The sequence below is a fragment of the Amphibalanus amphitrite genome, unplaced genomic scaffold (genome assembly GCF_019059575.1).
Source record: "Amphibalanus amphitrite isolate SeventyFive unplaced genomic scaffold, NRLGWU_Aamphi_draft 001131F_arrow, whole genome shotgun sequence".
Classification (NCBI taxonomy): domain Eukaryota; kingdom Metazoa; phylum Arthropoda; class Thecostraca; order Balanomorpha; family Balanidae; genus Amphibalanus; species Amphibalanus amphitrite.
The window spans coordinates 116,215-138,128 of record NW_024882625.1 but is presented as its reverse complement, the minus strand read 5'-3'; the positions used below and the strand labels follow the sequence as shown (position 1 = coordinate 138,128).

The 21,914-nt window shown below is 50.2% G+C and overlaps 1 protein-coding gene across 3 annotated transcripts in view; it reads right to left on the bottom strand.

The window, feature by feature from the left end:
- LOC122370436 (pre-piRNA 3'-exonuclease trimmer-like) overlaps positions 1-21,914 on the bottom strand; it is a 33,328-nt gene that overhangs the window by 9,366 nt on the left and 2,048 nt on the right. For all 3 annotated transcript variants that reach the window (XM_043346069.1, XM_043346071.1, XM_043346070.1), the window contains exons 2-12: positions 21,081-21,235; positions 20,588-20,825; positions 20,229-20,348; positions 19,238-19,438; positions 18,008-18,206; positions 17,407-17,508; positions 16,349-16,471; positions 15,819-15,915; positions 15,285-15,384; positions 14,708-14,794; positions 8,314-8,402 (exon numbers count right to left, since the gene is read on the bottom strand). In XM_043346069.1, coding sequence (XP_043202004.1) covers positions 8,314-8,402; positions 14,708-14,794; positions 15,285-15,384; positions 15,819-15,915; positions 16,349-16,471; positions 17,407-17,508; positions 18,008-18,206; positions 19,238-19,438; positions 20,229-20,348; positions 20,588-20,825; positions 21,081-21,235 — 1,511 coding nt within the window. The remainder of the gene's footprint in view (positions 1-8,313; positions 8,403-14,707; positions 14,795-15,284; positions 15,385-15,818; positions 15,916-16,348; positions 16,472-17,406; positions 17,509-18,007; positions 18,207-19,237; positions 19,439-20,228; positions 20,349-20,587; positions 20,826-21,080; positions 21,236-21,914) is intronic.

The window sequence follows — 21,914 nt, the reverse complement described above, 5'->3', positions numbered from 1 at the left end:
GCAAATTTAGCCCACAACATCTGTGTTGGCTTCGTTAAAGGCACAGCTTTACGGCGTAAATGTAGCACACTGACACCATAACACCACTCATAATGTTCATATAGCTGCCCATAACATCCATTGTTCTTAGAAAACCATCAACTTACGTATTCTCACGAAGACTTTAAGGTCTTCAGTTTGTTGATGGAAAACATTAAACAAATTACAATCCACATTCCCTGGCTGTTCGAAAAGATATAAAACATCTCCGTGGACCGGGAGAGCAGCGTCGCAAAATGAAACTGAGATTAACTTTTAAACACCAGGTCTTTTTGTTGAATATTCATTAATATTGCAGCGTTATATTTTTATGGTAGAATCAAGTTGTATACAACTGCGCGTTTTTCATTCGCGCTTTTCTATCCAAACAATAATTGTAACTCAATTGTTTCCCGACGCGACGGTTCAATGAAATAATCGCGATAAACGACATTTACATGGGCAGCGAAGGGCGGATGAAGTCAATACAAATGAAAGAAACATTAATTATGGTACCAGTATAACGCCTTTTGGGGCGACTAACGGAGCGAGCGAGAGAGTGGGTCTTGCACGTGCGAAATTTCGAGGGGGTACCTCCAACTGACTTGTGCACGGCACCCTACTAACCGGTCTCTAGCGATGTGCCAAATTTGAGCACAATCGGCCCAGCCGTTCTCGAGATCTGGAAGCGGCACCCTGCACGTGCGCACGTGCAAAATGGGTCCCGACTGACTTGTGCACGGCACCCTACGAACTGGTCCCTAACCGTGTACCAAATTTGAGCGCAATCGGTCCAGCCGTTCTCGAGATCTGGAAACGACCCCTGCACGTGCGCACGTGCAGCAGCACCCCAACTCTGGCACATGGATATGCAGTGCCTAGTGGGTGCCTACCTACATGCCAACTTTCAGCGCAATCGGCCAAGTAGTTACCGAGATATTGCAACAATTACAAAACTGACACCTCTTCGTTTTGCACGTGGCACGTGCATAAGGGGTCACCCACATGCATCGCGAATAGTCCAATACTTGGTAGAAGGAATGAAGCTACCCTGCAAAAATTACCGCGTGTAAATCGGCCAAGTGGTTGCTGAGATATAAGCCTCGCAAAAGCGTCCGCACGGCCGGCCGGCCGGTCGGCCGGCCGGCCGCTCATACTCAGAAATTTCTGTTAATCTAAGGAAAGACTACGCTCGCTTCGCTCGCTCCGTAACGACAAAACAATGCATATTGGATAGTACAATTGATCTAGTCTAGCCTGTTCATAGGTTAGTGTTGGTGACTGGTGTACGTACAAAAAAAGCGACCGTGCCTGGTCAAGTCATGCCATTTCACGGCACTTTGATAGGTACCGGAGCTAGCGCGTGGAAAAGCCGGGAAACGCTTCGCTCTTGTCGCACGCTGGCGGATAGGCTGTGCCGCAACACTTCACTGTCGTGCTGTACAGTCTGCCTGCAAGGCATTTCGACGCGAGGCGGCCTACACTCCGCCGCGTCGCTTTACTGGCGGATTGTGGACGGAGAGGGTGGGGGGGGGGGGGGGGGAGCATTTGCCCCTCCCGCAGTCTTCCAAATCGACGAATTTTCGTCTTTCTCCTAACACAGACACAGAAATCAACAGCTTTTACAACAACAACAAAAAAAAAACTGAAGTTGCAGCAAGACATCAGAAGGGAAATCCGAGCAGTTTTTGGAAATCTTTTTTTGTGGGCAATTCCCCTGCAGCGCCAAATAGCACGTATTCCCCAGTGCACCCCTTTAGTTCAAATCACACACCTCCCTTCCACGTGACGTCACACGTGGTCCGTCATCAGCCGGACAGCAGCTTTCATCGCCCGCCGAGATATGGAGTTATCACTCGGCGCCGCTAACGACAAGTTCGTCACGCGCCTCTCAAAACAGACTGACCGACGATAGAAGCGGCCGAGCGGGGCTAAATGCGGGCTCGGGCGTGTTAATAAGAGCCGGGGCGACGAGAGAAGAGGACACGGTGCCAAATAGTGACCGTGGTCACAGCGAAAATTGCGACACATGACTGATTGCTGATAAGCACACGCGGTCAGTCTCATTTTGGTGAGCGATATGTGGATGCTTGTGGGTACTGAGTAAGGGTACGTCTTCCGCATATGGGTGTAACGAAGCGAGAAATAATTTTCCATTATACCATTATCGTTTTCCTGTAGCACAGATGCGAGTATTTTATCTAAGATTTACATACTCTTTTAAATAATCCAGCAATTTCACGTAACCTGACCCCAGATTTAACAGACAGCTTGATCAAAAACCAACACCCATCCTGGATTGGGGGCGCCCCATACAGAGCGGACCCGATGGCCCCGCACCTGCCCGGTTCGGGTGACGTCAGCACACGGGCACGGCCGGCTGAATGTCACGGCTCGCCGGCGGCCACTGCAGTGACCTTGAGAGCCTCTCTGGACCGGCCGGCGGCCAAAAACAGCCGACCGCCGCCCGCCGGTCACGTGACCCGACCGCCGGCCACAGAGGCCGGTCACGTGATACTGCCGCCGGCGACAGAAGACTGGTGTCCTTCAGTTTGGCGGTCCTGGGCAGGCGCGGGGCCAGAAACGGGGATGGCTGAAAAATCTGGAGTAAAGATGACAGTGCCAAAAAGAGTCACTCGCATTTGAAATCACCCTTACATGAAGTCCCGTGGAAACTTCTTTCTGTATAAGTAGGACAATTATGGGCTCAACAGTTTTTCGATCAAGACGCTTTAAAGGTTACATCAAACAATTCCAGTTTTCATACGCGTTCGCCAGCATTGAAGACGCTTTAAAGGTTACATCAAACAATTCCAGTTTTCATACGCGTTCGCCACATTTCCGGGTCAGGATCACGAAAATGGATGTTATGAGAAAGGTTTGGAAAGCGCACGAATATTACAACTTTGCGTTTTTATCAAACATGACAGCAGGTTGTTGTCTTCTACAGTACACGAGGGGCGGTAATGATAGACATATTTTCATAATTTACCTTCAGCTCGTGCAGTCACTCCTTTTCCCATAAACTGCTGAAAACGAAATGACCCATGTGCCTCCCTCTCCCCTACACATTAATCATTTCAACACGAAAACGCCAGTTTCACCGAGGTGAAACATTCACATCCGGGCTAGACTGAAAGGAGACGGAGTGTCTGGCTGCACAGTGAACAGTTTACGACACCGGTCAGCTGGAAATAATCACACTAAACGAATCCACACAGGCTATCATAATACTTTCTCTTTTTTTTTTTGTTGCTTCGACGAAGACGATAGCCGCTGGCCCGCTAGTCGCCGAAATTCCTGAAGAATGACCAGCCATAGCACGAAATTTACGAGGGATGAGTCAAGGCGTTGCTGCGGGCAACGATGATAGAGACCAGGCCCTGATCAATCATCACCTTCGTCCACCGATCGTGTCAGTGCCTACAAGTTCCATACGGAAACACCGAGTAAACGCGGCGATAATCCCTGACGGGTGAAACACCGCGGTGAGAAAATTCGGACATCACTCTGAGAAGGGAGGAAAGGGGAGGGAGAGAGAGAGAGAGAGAGAGAGAGAGAGAGAGAGAGAGAGAGAGAGAGAGAGAGAGAGAGAGAGAGAGAGAGAGAGAGAGAGAGAGCGACCGACAGACCGACAGACAGACAGACAGACAGACAGACAGACAGACAGACAGACAGACAGACAGACAGACAGACAGACAGACAGACAGACAGACAGACAGACAGACAGACAGACAGACAGACAGACAGACAGACAGACAGACAGACAGACGACAGACAGACAGAGCCTGAGCGCATCTCGATGTCAGGTGCAGCGTCCAGCAGCTGCTGCCCCCGCCCCCCCCCCCCCCCTCCGGAGGGGCGGTTTATTGCATGTGCCACTCTCCGGCACTCAGCATCTCAGGGTTTATCCTGGCCGGCGACCGGTGCTCTTGGCACAGCCGAAGGCATCCTCTAATCGTCAAAGAAAAGACGTAAACAGTCCCACCCCGGAGGGTTTGAGGTCCGAACAAACGCGGTCGTCGAGTGAAGGGGGAAGAACGGTCGAAGATGCCAACAGTGCTGGCTGGAAGAGGGGATGGTAAAGAAACTGGACTATGGAACTGGACGACAACGATTATAACGCATACTGTAAATATTGCGCAGCCTGCTAAGAGTTAGGCGTTGGAATTACGAAGAACAGGAAGAGAAACTGCACAAAAGGGAAAAACAACTCAGACAGGTGACGAACAACAGCGGTAAAAACAACAGATTTTTCTTGGCCGAGACGATTCATCGCTCAGAACAAGATGACTAGGGGAAAACCGAGGAGCTGACAGCCCATGTCACTTCCAGAATTCGGAAAGTAAACCTAAACTACAACCCGAAGGAAAAAAACTTGTTCTCATTCGCATGGAACAAAAACGTTTAAAAACAATGCGCGATGTACCTGAAGTGTTTAGAGAAGCTAAGACCCGCCAAAAGTACGGTAAAAACGGAGCAAAAACGCAGTACCGGTGCTAAGCAGTGTTGCGGACGATATGAGGAAGAAAATAACCCTTGTCTCGCGTTACTTAATACACAGGGTGATTTTTTTTACTTGTTAAAAAGTAATGAGGTTTAGTGGGGTTAAAATGCAAATATATATTGTAAAATTATATACCAGCATGACGAGCATTCTGGGACATTTTGAGTTCATGCAGACACGATGTGAAGGATCGACCATCGTGTATTTTACTTGTGCTTGAAGTTACCCCCTCTCTCACCGACACGAATCAGCCCGCCTGAGTACGTGTTGAACAGCACCATGGACTCCCATACTCATTAGGCGGACTGAAAAGGCTCCTATCACCCATTTTCAGCTCTGCCAGATATTTCCAATGTTTTCTTGTTATATCTGCCATACCTGGGTCCAAAAACTAGAAGTCTAGAAAGGGCAGGTCGAGGATTTTGCTACTGGCGGCCCTGGTGGTGTCTGATTCGCTGTTTTTTGTTTCTCCCTGAAGACTGATTCTTCAGAGGCTGCACAATGCACATACGCCAGATGGACCGGTTGAAGGTTATTTATGACTACAAGCTTGTTCGTGCATTATTTAACGTCTTTCTGGGGTATCTCCTCGATGATCGTATGCTTCGAACTGCCTCAATGCTTCAAAATCATCGTTTTGTGTCGTTCCTTACTGAACGGCGGTGGACCATGCGTGCCCGATAGGTGGGACATTTTCAGGCCCCATTGGGGCCGAGCCCTTCGGTTAAAAGGGACAAATCATGACACCATACAAAATGTCCCAGATTTATCTATCACGTGCATTGCTTTTTTGCACAAGATTGTTCGATTTAGGGACCACCATTGACGTTCACTTTTTAACAAATAAAAAAAAATCACCCTAAATAAAACTCTAAAAACGTTACGCAATACAGGAGGCATTCGGCAACGCGCCCGTTGGCTGTCCTCTCGATAAATCTCGGCATCCCTACAGCACTGCCGCGTGCGTCGGACAAACGCCTCTCCAATTCATTCTCCCGAGTCCCGACCCGACTCTGCCTCATCCCTGAACACCCGGGACCCGCTGGCCGAAATAGCAGCCACAGCCGCAGCGGGGACGGGCGGGGACGGACGGGCACGGACGGGCACGGCAGCTGAACGCTCGGCCGTGTCGGCAGCGCCGTGGGACGCCGAGCAAGCCCACCTGTCCGCGCGCACCGCCACCGGCCACACCGCCCGGCGCCCCGCTGACTGGGGCGGCACCACTGAACGCATAGAGGCCCCCACGGCCCGCCACCGCCGCCGGCTCAGCTGCGGCTGATTGATACATGGGGGATCAATCAGCTGATTGATACATGGGGGATGGGAGGGGGTGGTTCCCAAAGGCTGTCGGCACTCAGCAACATGGATCTGTTTGATATTTTGTTGAGATTCCATCCTTTACGAGTTCTCAATTGAATTGCGCTGAGCGAGAGATCTTGTTAGAGTTGCCGAGGGTGTGATCAAAGGGACTGTCTCGGAAAGAAATGCTGATTTCAACATGATTCTGAGATAAAGGCTGCAAGGTACGAGTGCGTTTTGACCTTACTTCGTCAGTGACTACAACACTCCACTCCAATGAAAATAGCGAGCCTGGCCAAACACAGCTGTGGGTGCTAAACGCACAACACACAGGCTGTACAAACTTTTCCGTCAAAACGTCGAGGCAAAAACAATAAGCGTAACCTTCATCACTTCCACAAACCCTCGTTTTTTCCGCTGCATTTAGCTGGACTCTAGTTTTGCGCCGCTGACTCACACCTCACTAGCCTAGTAAACGAAAAACTACCAACCGAAAATCACCCTCCGAAAACACAGATTGTGACGTGCCACTTGGTGTTCAATCATGATTCTTCACCTGACGACCGCACACCGCCGTACAACAGCGCCTCTGGTGGTCGCCAGGCCAAACAGGACATGACATAACGTCGGCATCTCGCGCACGACAAAAGCCCTGTTGTTGACGCATCGGCGCCGCGGCCTCGTCACGCACGACGTCACGGTCGCGCCAAAATAGCGCGCCACTGGCACCGGCCGTCGGCCGCGCCGCGCCCTGCCTATTTCTGCCGAGCGCCGCACCGTTCCTCAGCGGGCCGGCGGCGCAAAGAAAACAGGCGTGCCACCACTGTCTCTGAGCGGTGGCCGCACCTGAGGTCGTGTCCCAATGACGTCACTAAAAGTCTGGCTATGTCATAGCCCGTCACAGCCATCTCCACGGCCTCAGCCGCCGCGCCGCAATGCAGTAACGGTGCTCGCAGCTAGCCAGGCGCGTGACTTGGCCGGAAAAGTGGTAACAGCTGGCTTTCCAAGGAAATCGTCCTGCATTCTGACGCGCCCATGTGGAAGCAGACGCTCTTTGGGAGTTGAATTTCTGTGTGATAGTTCCAGCAGATACATGTTTTATCTAAACGGCTGGCCAAGCTGCTGACAGCTGGTAAACGAGTTCAGCAGGCGTCACCTGACCCGGACACAGACCATGGTGTCGTTGGAGATGTTTTTGGCGCGCGTTGACATTTCGGAGAGAGGTTTGACCAAAGCAAATACAGACATGTGCCACACTTGTTAATCATTATCTTGTTCAGTTGTCTGATGAAACAAAATTCCTGCCTGGGCTTGTTCAGGCATTTCAAGGCATTGACCCCAGGAGATCGCCTGACAGCAACATGGCCCCAGAAGGCAGATTTTCAGAGCGGACAAAAACTGTATAAACACAAAGTCTCGTCGAACAGCGATTTGGACTGCGCTCTAGCCTTAGTATGAGCTTGAGCACTTCAATACACTGACAGCATCGAGCGTTCTTATACTCAGTCAGGAGGAAACCACGGTTGTCAGACACCTGCGCACTTCAATAGTGCAGCTCATATTAACTTCAACGTACGTAGTGAACAAGTAACGCGATACTTTCAATCCCACTATTTGTGAAATTCGGGGGGAAAAGCGATACTTTTGAACTATTCTTAGGACATATGCTTAAGCGCCGACGCCAAAACGGTAAAAGAAAAACGAAAAAGAAACAATAATAAAAATTTAATGAATTGGTTTCAGAGGCATTACAGTAAATAGAAGTCAAATACGTTTACCACATGATCTGAATGGGATAAACTTCAAGATGTCTTAAACAATTAATTGCAGCATAAATCTGAAGGTCTCCCGAAAACCACACTAATCTGACGTTAATTTGTCTACTGGCATTAGAGTTTGTACCCAATAACCCCAAAATGACATCAATAAATGCTAAATAGCAACGAATCAACAAAGCTCGCCTATCTAATTCGGTTTCCAGACGGCTCAAATCTAAGCAGTCTCCGACATTCAGATTTATATCGCGCTTACAAGGGTTGGCAACATGTCATTATGTTCCTCCTTCCAACACGAATATAAGATGAAACGCAATAAAATGGCGGAGACACAACGTCATACAAGCGGAATCCCTATGCGCAGAATCCAGCAAAGTAGAAGACCAGAAAAAAGGACATCGAAGGGAACAAAACAGAACCTCGATGCAGCAGGCCTAATGATTTTTAAGCGCAGATTAGCTGCAGGTGAGCGCAAACCACAGCATGTAAGCTTTACGTTATATTGCGCTCGAGACACAGCTCAACCATGTGTTGTTTCGGGTGAAAGTGTGATCTGTGTTGATTGTCTTTTTTTTTTAAATATCAAACGATTTTATCATTTGACTCGGGTGATTGAGGTCAAAAGTGCGGATCCTGATCAAGTGTTCTTTCTACACTACACTATCCAGCTCCCTAGCGATGGAGACGGGAAGAAGTTGTCCGATTCCTACTCACCACCTGAAGTTCCCTACAGCCACCAGCGCCTGATGTGACGAGAAGGGTCGGACGTCCACCGCACCGTACTGGGAAAGAAGCTGGACCACCTGACGACACGGGGAGGAAGGGGGGAGTCAAGGGGAGGGAAGGAGGGAGTCAGTGGGAAGGGCCGGCCACCGCGCCGTACTGGGACAGTAGCTGGACCACCTGACGACACGGGGAGGGTGGGAGTCAGTGGGGCAGTCCGGTCACCACGCCGTACTGGGACAATAGCTGGACCACCTGACACGACACAGGGGGGGGGGGGGGGTCAGTGGGGAGGACGTCCACCGCGCCGTACTGGGACAGAAGCTGGACCACCTGACGACACGGGGAGGGTGGGAGGGAGGAGTCAGTGAGGTGGGCCGGTCATCCCCACGGACAGAGGGCTGGTAGAAGCCAGTAGAATTGCAGCTAGATGAACCGCAATGAAGGTCGGTGGAGCTATAGGAGAGATCGGTAGAAATGCAGCGAAGCAGAGGGCCAGGGTCAGAGCAAATGAGCAAGGGGCGTGGAAAGATGGAGACGGTACCGCTTCCGGCGACACGGATTGGGTAACTACACACAGGTTCCGTACAAACTGAAAGAGGTAAAAGTGTGTGCACTGAGAAAGGAAGAGAAACAGGCGTGTCCTGGAGCCATAATGACGAAAGTAAGGCAAGTGAATAGCGGCTGTTTGAGCTATCGAACTGGATGAAATGGCCCAAGTTAGCAATACCAAATATACACCATCGTGATAGACGAGCTCTGACTCATCGAAACAGGCCGCTTTCGTAGTTACAATAAAACTAAAAGAAACAGTGTCATGTTTGTTACTGGGGAGATTATGCTGACACCACTCGCAGATCTGTCACAGTTTTTTTTTTTGTGCCCACCTCAGCAGTGGCGCAGACTACATCTGGCAGCCCTTTTGGCAGCGTCTGGCAGCTTTGACGTCATATATGTAACCAGGGCGGCCGCAAGGAGCCTGACGGTCACCTGTTGCCGTTATATCATCGCAGCTGGACGACATATGACACTGAATCTCTTAGCTATGAGCCATGGTTGGTGACAAACGCAGTGCCTTGGTTCTAACAGATTTTGTTACAGCAGTGCAACACACATGGATGTGAACATGATTTGCGATTGCTTTCTATTCATCCATGAAAATTAGATAGGAAGAGGCCCATTTTAGATAGGACTTGATAAAACGATATGTGATCTACAGCCTGTAGCAGCCTGAAAATTTTGATATGTGATACTAAACATTTTAAAAGCAGCGTTTGAGTGGTTTTAATAATCATGATGCATAAATTGGTTAGGCAAGAGACAATATCTTGTTGAATATGTTAACAGGGAAAACGTTTCAGTGGTGCCAGTTGAAGCACAATCATACATCTTTTCCCAGAGAAACGGACAAACAAACCTTCTTCATTTACCAGGAACAGCAAGACTAATTCCCGATGGATGGAAAAACTAAACAAAAACAATCTTCACTCACATTTAGATAGCAAAGGAGTCCAACAAACAGCCTGCGACAACACAGATCGTAACCTCGAATGACCCCGTGAGCAGATAGCAGAGCTTTAGCACAACCCGACCTGGCAGGCCGGGAGTCACAAAAACTGCGCCGGGCAGCTTTCCAAGCGCCGCAGCACTTCGACGGCCTATCTTATCCGGAAAGCGTGACCACTGTGCTCAGTCTGCATTCATACTGAGACAGTTATTGTCATCCCCGCGTCCTTCACATAACAGTAAGCGCAGCGACATCGCCCTGCAGCTATCAAAGCCCGTCACAGGGTATGTGATTCGTTCCTTGAACCTGCAACACACCCTGTCGCCTATCTCTTTCATCTCTTCACCGTCTTACTCTGCACGCATCTACCGTCTGTGCACCAGCCCTGCCGCGCAGAGCGCATCATTTGTCGACTATCACGCGGGCCATCGACGCGGCCGTCTCTGCGGCGGCACCGACGTCTCGGTGACACCGGACATTCTCTGGCGCCGGCGGCGCTGGCGCTCGCCCCGGGCCGAGCTGCCAGCCGCCGGCGAGCTGACCCAAAAATAACGGATCGGCCCTGGCCGCGCCGGCCCCACTCTGCGTCCAGCACAGATCGCGCCCGGAGCACTGAGCACTGAGGCTGCCGCCGGCGGAGAGGACGGGTGCTGGGTCGGACGCGGCCGGCCCGGATGAGAACTCTGTGTCCGTGTCCATATGAATTGGAAAATTAGAAATCCTTCAGTCAAACGCAGGAGGACAACTGCCATTTCTGAGGTAGCACAACGCACAGCGCCAGTAGAAAAAATCCTCACAGAGCTCAAATACAAGCTTTTATCAGCGATATCACCACCGTTCCGATGAATCACCCATCGTTTGACACGTTCACCGATCGACACACCTTTCGTACACCCTACGGGCCGTAACCTGCCTCCGTCCGGTCCAGCGACGGTTTCGAAGGGGGCTACGACGGTAGCGGGGGCGGGGGCGGCGGCGGGGCGGGGGCGGCAGCCGTCGTCGCGCTGTGGCAACAAACAGTCGCCGTCTCCGAGCGCGACATCACAGAGTGTGTGCTCAGCGCCGTTTGGGCCGGACCGCTGCTAACGACCGGGGCGCGGCGCTTTGATCCGCGCCCGGCCGGAGACGGGAAGGGGCCCTCGCGCTGGCCAGCTGGGTCCGTCCATGGGCGGGTCAGGGATGGCTGCAGGCTGCAGGAAGGGGCTGAGTCAACGGTGATCTCCCATAGAGAACGGCAGAAGTGTTAGATGTTGTTAACCCGCGCCCCAGTGGCGGTCTCAGCCAACTTCGCCCTAGTGAGGGGGGGCATATGTTACCACCCACCTCTAACTCAAAAACTAAGAGGGCTAGAAAGACGCAGTAAAAAGCAGTCGATAGCTCTCAATGCGTACGTTTGAAAGTATTTCAGCCATTTTTCACCTTAGAGCAATATTGGGGTCACCAGAGGTCATCAAAGGTCAAAATTTGCCAATTGTCATTATATTTTTCAGAAAACATGCCGCTATCTCAGGAACTATGGTAGCTAGAAAAACGCACGGAACAGCAAACGATAGCTTTTAAACTCTTCTTTTGAAAAGGTCATTATCAATATTGACCTCAGGTCAACTGTTAAGCTTCCAGAGGGCAAAAACTCCAAAAATAGCTGTTTTTACGAAAAGTGTTTTTCGACAATAACTTTCGACTACAAAAAGCCACGACATTTCTATTGCCAGAATCGTGTTCCCCTCGCCGAGACGCGTCGAATGAACTATAATTTGACCTTGAAAGGTCAACTTGAAAATTTGACCTCAGGTCAAGGTCATGACCTGACCGGAAAAGGTCATGTTGCATATCAGTCGATGCGTCTCAACAAGACAAACACAATGAGACCATCCCCAGCGTTCTATCTCTTTCCAATCGCGAGTTATTGGCAAAAAACTGTTTGTAGCCTCAAGTGACCTCGGATGACCTGTCTAGAGGCTATCAGCAAAAATGACACCTTGGTCATCACGAGTGGACTAAATCATTGTGATTCTGAAATATTTGGACTGTTCCGATGCGTACACACGGATCTAGAGGCATTTTCATTTTTCTCCATTGACTTGTAATGGAAAGGTCACGCCACTGAGCTGACCTTAGGTCACGGATATAAAAAATCCGAGATATACAAATTGTAGGCGCCTATAACAGCATGCAATCCACCAGGTTTGAAACCTTTCTGACAAACACTGCAGGCTGGACATGATTGCAAACTTTTTTTTAGGCTTGGTCAGTTAACTTGACCTGGTGACCTGACCTGACATGACCTGGGGTCAAAAATTTCACACATTGTCCAAAATTGATGTACCAAAAGCTACCCCAAGCGGCGCGGCGCTACGCGCCGCGGTTTTTTATGCACACGCAAAAAACGCGACAGGGTGGTAACAGATGCCCCCCCCCCCCCACTGGGGCGAAGGTTAATAGAATCTCAGAATACAGCCGAATGGTTGTTTTTTTTTTTTTACTAATGAGAGCAACTAGCAGCTGCCAGCATATATAACAGCTCACGCCTGCAGCAGTTAAAACTCCTAATCACGCTACAGAGGAGATTACCACGCCCCATCATGAGAAGTCGCGGTCTGATGTACCTAACGCGCCTATCTGTGAGCGAAGCGCCACCCTCAACAGCCATGACTGGCAGACCATCTGTTCCGCTCTTCAGAGCTAGGTCATACGTCAGAACGGAGGTCTGACACTGACGGCGCAGACGCCTGGTCGGGGATCGCTCGCATAGCCGACATAACGCCACCGGCACCACCAGCACCAGCGAGTTCCATCGCTGTCACCATCGTTACGGCGACCGACGCTTCCAGTGTCATCGTCACCGTCCGTCTGAGCATCAGTCTTTGTCACCAAAACCGTCACCGCCACCATCACCAATATGGTCAATCACCATATTCTACCCTAAGTGACTATGCTACACAACTGTGCAGGATCTCTACATTCGTAGAGCGCTTCCATCACAGCCTTCAACGCCCCAGGTAGGGAAACTACATGATTCGTCGGCGAAACGGGAATGGAGGTCTCGTCGGTGGCACGGGAATTGGAATCGCTGATTCGAAATGTATGACATGACGCCGCTGACAGTCGCGATGAATACATGATCGCGACAGCGACGCCATTGAGCGCGGACGGCCCGTGCTGGCCTTGATGGCGCTTCATCGATCCGACTTATCGTTCATAACGGCGACAGCCAGCAAGCAAACAACCCTCGTCACGGTCAGCCTGAGCTGAAATGATTATCATTTGTGTTTAGGGACATCATAACGTTAGGTCAAGTAACGCCTTCACTTAGTATTTCTCTCAGTGATCCCGCTACATAAGTGGAATTCGGCATGACACTGTGGCGTGGCCTTCATACTCTCCCCAGTTTTCCTCCGAACACTGTTCATTCTGCGTGACGGGCCCCATTTCGGGGAGTTGAGGAGCGGACGAGTGTTCCGTGTTTAATGCCAATCCTCCTGCCGCCACTGACAGACAGAGTCAGTTTACAACGATCCCCGTGAGGCTGGCACGGAGGATGGCCCGGGAGAGAGCGAGAGAACAACAGAAAAATATAAAAGAAAAAAAGACAGTAAGACGAAGAACGGAAAACTGAACAAAATGGCAAGGAGAGTGGAGAAAGAAAGGCCGAGGAAACGATACAAATAAAATTCAGAATAAGAAAAAGAGAAAGGAAGTAAGAAGAAGAAAGAGAAGGAATACAGTAAATAAAAAGGAGGAAATAATAAGGGAGAAAGAATGAGTACAAGGAAAATAATAGGAACATATGCAAATATATGAAAGGGGAAAACAGATGTCAAATGTAGTTAATACCCAATGTGAGGTTTCTCATGGAGTAAAATACGTTACAGATAGGTATTGTAAGCATTCATACGAGACAATACGAGGCAATACGAGAACTAATTATTTCAAAATATAGCAAACTTATCAGTAAAACTCTGACGAAAATAAGACATAAATCAACAACGCGATAACTGATAGACACGGGGAGACACGAATCTCCACTCACCGCCCACATGCCGTACTGAACTCAGCGTCCCAGCGCCTGGCAGGTCACCAACAAATTATCGCTGGAGCGCGGGCCGAGGGCCGGCGCACAGAACAGCGCGGCATGTCACCCACCGCGGCCCGTGCGGCGCGGCATGTCACCTAACGTGCCCCGTGCGGCGCGGCATGTCACCCACGGCGGCCTGAGCCGTGCGGCGCGGCATGTCACCCACCACGGCCCGGTGCGGCGCGGCATGTCACCCACCGCGCCCCGTGCGGCGCGGCATGTCACCCACCGCGACCCGTGTCACCACGCCAGAGGCACGCAGTGCCGCTCTGTATCGCCACTATTGGGGACAGAATACCTCCGCCAGAGAACAGGGCCCGCCACGGCGGTAATGGTTTAACCGCCCCGGTCAGGAGACGGCACCGGACAATGAATGGTCCAGCCACGGACGGCAGAGAGGAATGAAGGCAACCAACGCATCCATCACATGTCCGGGAAACAATGAAATAGTATCGGGAGTAGAACAGTCAGAAATAAACGCTGTGGCAGACACTGAGAGAACCACAGGGAATACGGGAAAAGCGGAGAAAAATGAATTAGAGCGGTAAGCTCAACCAATGAGATCCTGGGGCAATTACGGTACAAAGCTGGATCCTGAAAGCAATTAGCGTAATAAGCGTAGGTTTGTGGTGTACTTACATAAGCTGAAAATCCCAGTCAAGCAGGATATCCTCGCTATGTAAAAAATAACTACGACGTTGGGCTGGTAATGATAAAACATAAAGCAAGGCAGAATGTCCGACGCAGAAGCCTGAGTATTCGTCTGTCGGGCACTATTTAGCTTTCGGTAAGAGAGCACTTACCTCGGTCACGTCAAGCGGCCGCTCGCCTTTGGTCGCCAGATGAAACCAGCGAGGTCGCTCCGAGACCGGATCGGGACCATCCAGCGACTGAGGACAGACAGAAAAAAGGTGAGCACAGGTCACGCAGACTCATGGATTCGAGTTCGGGGTTCGTGGCATGACTGACTGATGGAAGGATGCGCGTCACGTCAAACCGGGTCCGGCCCGTAACCGGCGCTGATAGCAGATGAGGTAGGGAGACACATACGTAACTGCCGATGAACGAAGAAACAAGCCATCTATGAAAACGGAAGTTATGATTCAACCATAAATCAATACAAATATGACCACAAAGCCGTGCTTACAACATAATAAAAAGTTACAGGATCAAATGCCCCAAGCTATAAAACCGGATCGTATGAGCATACGATTAACATTGACACAATATCGGGACCAATTCAATATCACCCACAGCGCTGACAAAAAAGTGCTTAGGCATCCGATTTGTAAATCTAGCGTTCCACGATGCAACCCACGTCCCAAATACCAACGCTCAAACCTGCCCCTAAAGACCTTCCCACTCTCCCCAACGTCTCACCAAGTGGTTGACGGTGCCGCGTATGACGTTCACGGAGTTTCTGACGGGCACCAGCGCCGACATCAGCTCCCGGGAGCTCATTGGACGGTGAAGGTCGACACTGCGGAAACATTTGTCTTCGCTAGTCCCCACGCAACATTTGTCTCCGGATAATGTGCAGATTAATGGTGCATGGCCGTGACCCAAATAAATGCTAAATAGGTTGGAAATACTACCAGCGCCGCAGAGCATCAGCTTGTATAAGCATTATTGCGTAACCCGACAGAGTGGCAGAGACATCAACTTCTATTTTGACGATCTTGATAATAGTGTGTACGAAAACACCTAGATATCATAGAACTTCTAAATTAGATACTCTATCCAAGTCTACTATAAAGGCGTAATATTTGTACGATTCTACGGAGCCTTACCAATCTATTGCAATATCAACACATCAGAATACTCCAAAGCAGAAACATTAATATGCTCTACCAAGAAGTACCCCACCCGTGCCTATCTTTCCACGGAGCACATAACACACACTCCTATACGTACGTTGTGACGTCCTTATGCGCCAGGAGGTGGGCCAATCGCAGACAGCAGAAGCCAGCCATGTAGGCGTCATAGCCCGCCTCGTGGGCAGACTCCTCGTCTGTCGGCGCACACAACGTGAATTAGGGAGGTCATGGAGATTCTAGAGACTTAAGCGTCCCCCTTGTTGGTACACGGGGCCTGAATTTGGGTGGTTAGGACTGAAGCGATTAGCGAATGTGGGTAATGAAGCTGGTGGACGGTGGTGATGGTGTAATTGTGGACGACGGAGCTCAGAATGAGAGAACAACTGAAAATATGACTCTCGAGTTCTCTACACGGATATAAGAATATCACGAGCATTCAAAACTAGGCACTTGGAAAACAAAAATAGCAAACTGCGAACAGAGGTGCGAACATGAAATACGAATCATTCTGCTCATCGAAAAGTAAATATGCAACAATAAACAACAAAAAGCCGCTGAACATTTCGATTTAAGCATAAACTCTGCAAGGAAACTTAGGGAACAATGTTCCCTAAGATCAATACTCACTGTATCTGGCTGCCTGGTCGGTCAGCACGACGGCCGGCGCGTGTAGTACCACCGTGCTACCCGTGTGTGAGGTCAGACCCTGGTGCAGTTTGTTCAGACTGGCGCCGTTCACCTGCTCACCGACTGAGGGAACAGAGAGAAGGGTAGGTTACCTTGACTGAGGGGACACGGGGAGGGGAAATTACGTCGTGAGCACCAATCAGCACGTCCTGAGTACGTCGCGAGCGAATGAGGGGTAGGTCACTTGAGCACTTCCTGAGGGGACACAGGGGCATACTCGCCACAGGTGGTCATAAAGAGGTTGTTTGGATGTTATGAGAGGCCACGGCCCACAGTAAAGACATAGATCCAAAGAGCCAATGACGTATCCAACACTTCAGCCAAACATACGACTTGCTGACAACCTGCATGTGGGGCGAGGTAGCCTCGTTGCTGGTTTACCCCGTAACACAAAATCATCAATCAACCTGCATGTGGGTTTCTATTCAACCTTGAAACAATTTCTAACACACAGCGACCGCCAATCATTCAACGTCCTTACCCCACCTCGTTTTTCTATGTCTCGCCTACACCAAACACCACAATCAACAGGGCGCGCGCCCACCATTCCGACACATTCGCCACCGACCCACCAACACTGCCGACTATTCGGGTAACGAACGAGCTGACACACTGACAGATTGGCTTTGTCAGTGCAGGATGCAGCTCCTAGCGGTCCGGCCGGCTTGGATAGCGCCGCAGGGTTGCAACAGTTGGCACCGGGAGCGTTCGTCGAGTGGGGCTCATCAATACTGGACTGGGGACCGGGCGGCGGTGGGATGGGGGGGGGGGTCAGAGGTTCACGGTTAGGGTGGGGTGTGGGGGTGAAAGGAGGGCGGAGGGTGTGTGTGTGGGTGGGGGGAAGAGGCGTGATGAGATCTTTTTTGATGATGCCCGGGATATTGCTTGTTTGTTGGGGGGGGGGGGGGGGCGGGGGGTCATAGGGGCGCTCCGATTTTAAGAGCATTTTGCGCCCTGATGCCCGGGATAAGCTTAGACGACTGGCAGTGCATTCTTACCTTGCTGGGGACATAAATCCTTTACGGTATGTGCGATGTGTTTCGTGTCGTAAACCTCTGGAAACCACGAGTGAATCGTCTCCTTGAACTGATGATAATCAGCTGAAACGAAAAAATACACAATATTTCTGATGACAATCAAAACACGAAGGTGAAGCAGTTATGTGCAAGAAGTCTCACACATCAACACCGAAGCTTCTTCGTGAAAATGATAACCATCAGTTATCATGTAGTTGTATCGCCAGTTGTAGGCTCCACCTGTCATAAAATGATTTCTGACAAAAATGCGTGATGCAAAAACGGAACTGTCGAAGAAAATAACGTTTTCTTGGTAGCTGCCAGCATATAAGCACAAGAAAAGGCATGCAGCAAAGTGTCATCGAAATTCCATCAGTTAATGCCAAATTATCGATGCAATGACGCACAGTCGTTTCTAAAAAAAAGTACAAAAAGCAGTCTGCATAATCTCTCGTTTCCAGACGCAAGCTCCTGTCAGTGGCCTGTATCACGCCCCGATTTATGTGTGTCCAGCCCTCCCTTCTCCTCCCCTCTCCCCGCTCGCACAAATCCTACCCCATCCCTCTCCCCACCATAGACTGACCGGGCAGAGGCGCGATGAACAGGTGGTGAATCAGCATCAGGTCCAGCATACAGTTGTGTCCCACCAGCGGCTTCCGACGGGCCCGCAGGTGGCGAATGACCCGCGAGAAGCCCACCATTGTGGAGACGAACTGCTCGTCGAGGTCATCGGTGGCCTCCAGGTCACGGCGCGTCGCTGGGGTCACACGGGTCACCAGTACCTGGAGATCAGCGGAGGATGGGGTCACAGGGGTCACCAGCACCTGGAGATCGGGCAGGGGATGGGGTCACAGGTCACCAACACCTGGAAATCAGCGGGAAATTCAGGTCACTGATATAATGATTCGGATCACTGTATCAGTCGACCTTCGGGGACTGGGTTTTATTAAAAGGACACCGCTATCTGAAGACCGGCACACCGTAATTCCGTCGTTTCCATCCTCATGGCATTCAAATCCTACTGCTCCACGCCTCTTTCCCCTGCTCCGGGCTGGACGGGAAAACTTAATCCCATGTGGGCTGCTCCCATTGGATAGCACCGCAGCTCCTACGAGAGCACATCCGTAGCCGGGTGCAGTGAGTGCTTGGGGGCTGGTCGGCCTGTCCTTGTGGACGGTCTCAGCCCCAGTGACACACTAGGGTGCCCACCCAGGCCAATGTCGCCCCCTATTCCTTATCAACCTTCCGGCCCTGAAATGGTCTCGTCAGATCGAAGGGGCCTAACCACACAAAACAAACAAACAAATGAAGATCGGCGTCGGCTGAGTGGCCTGTGTTCGGGGGGGGGGGCGGGGGGGGGGGGGGGTAAGATCTGCCAGTTAGAACAAACGGACATGATGTTCGACATACCTAGAGGAGTGTCAGCTGAGAACATTGTTTATGGGATTAAATGTCAGCGAATACCATGGAAGTAAAAGTGGTAGCCGGACGAAAAAGTTTATCGCGATTCGCGGCCGCAGTACGGCAGTGGTGAGCGATTCAAACGCCACCTGGCCTGCCTCGATAACGATAACAGAATGTAGATGGGGTTTTATAGCACACGCGCTCCCTATATGCCCTACCTACAGTCTGAGTCGGACATAAAGACATAGCAGACTATATATGCAAGCGCAAGAGGTCTTCTTAAGTGTGACAGAATAAATTTCGATAAGTAGCATCTTATGAGACAAACTCATGAAATGAAAACACTGAAAATTTGCAATCCTGATTAGGAACGACTCAGGAAATTACAACCGACATTTATCATACGTACGTTGTTTCCCTGCGCCGATGTCCAGATTTCCCTGAAACGCTGTCGCAGCTCCTTCTGCAGGAGGTAGCAGAGGTTGGTGTCCGGCGCGTCTACCGACCAGGAGGACCCGGGTCCGGACCCGGACACGGTCCCGGACCCGGAGCCGCCCGGATCTCCGGCTCCGGTCCCGGAGAGCCACCGGGACACCGAGGAGCACGCGTCCTGCCGAGAGCAGAGTACGGGTTATATCGTACCTGTAACTGTATACAGATGTATCCGTATCTGCATGACAGGTCAGTACAGTGGAGATGACGTCAGATGATATTTAGGTGGGAATTTTCAAAAACGATGGCAAAAAGGAAAACTAGTATGTGAGAGCTAGATTAGGTCAGGATTATGATTATCGGTTTCAGAAGAATCACGAGTTCTAAAATCTTAAGTATGATAAATCAGGACCAAAAACTTTTTGTTAAAGGGACCCTCCCACCTTAACATTAGATTTGAGTTGAGATAGCCAAAATGGGGTCCCTGGCTCACAATTACCGGTTTCGGCACTCACAACATCGAGAAATGCCTTAAATCGGAAATATTGAATTTCAAAATTGCAGCATTTTGATTCAGAGGGGCTAATGCTTAGGAATACCCCTCTGAATGTGTGACGTCAGCGCAGATATCTAACGATTTTTAAATGTTTGACTAAAACGTTTTGTAGCACGCGGTGGTATATGCTATTTGCGCGCAGCATCTGCCGCAAACGCCGCACTTCTAAAATAAAGTCGCTAGAAACAGCGGAGATCCCAAAAAAGTAAACAAAAGTAAAAGTATAATATCTTGAAAACCGGTGAATATTTTTCGGTGAAATTTGGTAGCTATTCGTTTTCACTCTTTCTGAACCGAGCGACATCACTTTCATGCCAATTCATAAACTTTTTTGAAGGTGGGAGGGTCCCTTTAACATAGGAAGCATACCACTGAGCAACTATTGATTCATATTTGCATAATTGTAGTTCACCTGGATGAAATGTTCATCAACATTGGCCCTGTCCTTTCCGCTGTTCATCTGAAGGCGAAGTTCCTCCCGCAGAATAGCCTCATCCTCTTCACGAAGGAACGGCACACCTCCATATATGAACTGAAATAGGGACCCAGCTGCAATGACGTGACATTTCCGGCTTTGGAGAGTACCTAAGTGGTGGTTGGTGACTAATGACTAAGAGGTACCTAATAACACCGTAATGCAGGATTAAACGGTTACACCGCAGCTGGTATGTACCAACGTCCGAAAGATGTCACAGGTTACCAAACAAGCTTCATCGTGATACTTTTAAGCTGTTTACCATTTAGCACTACTGCTACCCATCTCGGACCCACCTTGTTGAAATCGAACCGGTACCGGCGTAGGAACTGTAGACTGGAGGCCTGGCAGCTGAAGCGCGCGTCCAGGCGTCCGAACGACGGCGGACACAGGTAAAAGTTGTACGGGTGCGCCACGTAGGTATTGGCGCGCTCCGTGGAGCGGACGAACGCCGTCAGGCCGAACTGGGTGATGGTGAACGGGGAGATATTCTGCCGCTGGATGGCGTACCGCTCCGGCATGGAGTCAAACAGGCTGTGAAACAGGGAGAGGGGTCGGCTGGTCAGAGCAGAAGAACTGGCAGTCAGCTGCCATACGAGTTGATGGCCCAGGACTGTGATGATGATGAAATCAAGCAATCAAACAGGTACCAACTAAGGTCATTATCCTCTGTCTATTTTAGCAAAATAACTACTTCTACAAGTACATGACAGTCCACAATTGTAAGATCAAGGACTGAGACTTAGAATGATGACGAAGAGTTGAAATATCTGAGAATCCACAACATACCTGTTCTTGAGTTTTGATGATGATCTGATACCAGAAAACTCTGAATCAATGCCAATCAAAACTGCTTTGTCTATATTTTCTTTTATAGATGGCCAAAGCTGTTCGAAGTTTTCATTTGTAATATCCACCATGACTGTGACAATCAACTTGTATGTCTGAAAAAGCATTAATACAATCATAATAAACTGCAAATTCAGATATACAGAAAAATAAAGCCCAAACATGTTCCTCATGGGCCCTGCTGCTGGCTGCTAGCCTTGACCTCAAGACTCAGTTATATAACAACCAGTAAAACGCCTTTTGGGCGAAGAACGAGCGAGCGAGATAGTGAGCCCTGCACGTGCGGAAGGGCGAGAGGGTGCTTCCAACGGGCTTGTGCAAAGCATCCTTCTAACCGGTCGCTAGCGGTGTGCCAAATTTGAACGCAATCGGCCCAGCCGTTCCTGAGATCTGGAAGCGGCATTCTGCACGTGCGCACGTGCAAACGGGGTCCAAAATGACTTTTGCACGGCACTCTACTAACTGGTCCCCAACCGTGTACCAAATTTGAGCGCAATCGGCCCAGCCGTTCTCGAGATCTGGAAACGCCCCCTGCACGTGCGCACGTGCAGTAGCACCCTAACCGCAACACATGGGAATGCATTGCCTGGTGGGTGCCTACCTGTATGCCAAGTTTCAGCGAAATCGCCCCAGTAATTACCGAGCTACTGAAATGGGAACAAATTTGGCACCTCTTATTGTTGTATTTTGCACGTGCAGTGGGGGTCACTCACATAGATGAAGAGTATCCGACCTTTGGTAGAAGGGATGCAGCTACCCTATAAAAATGACCGC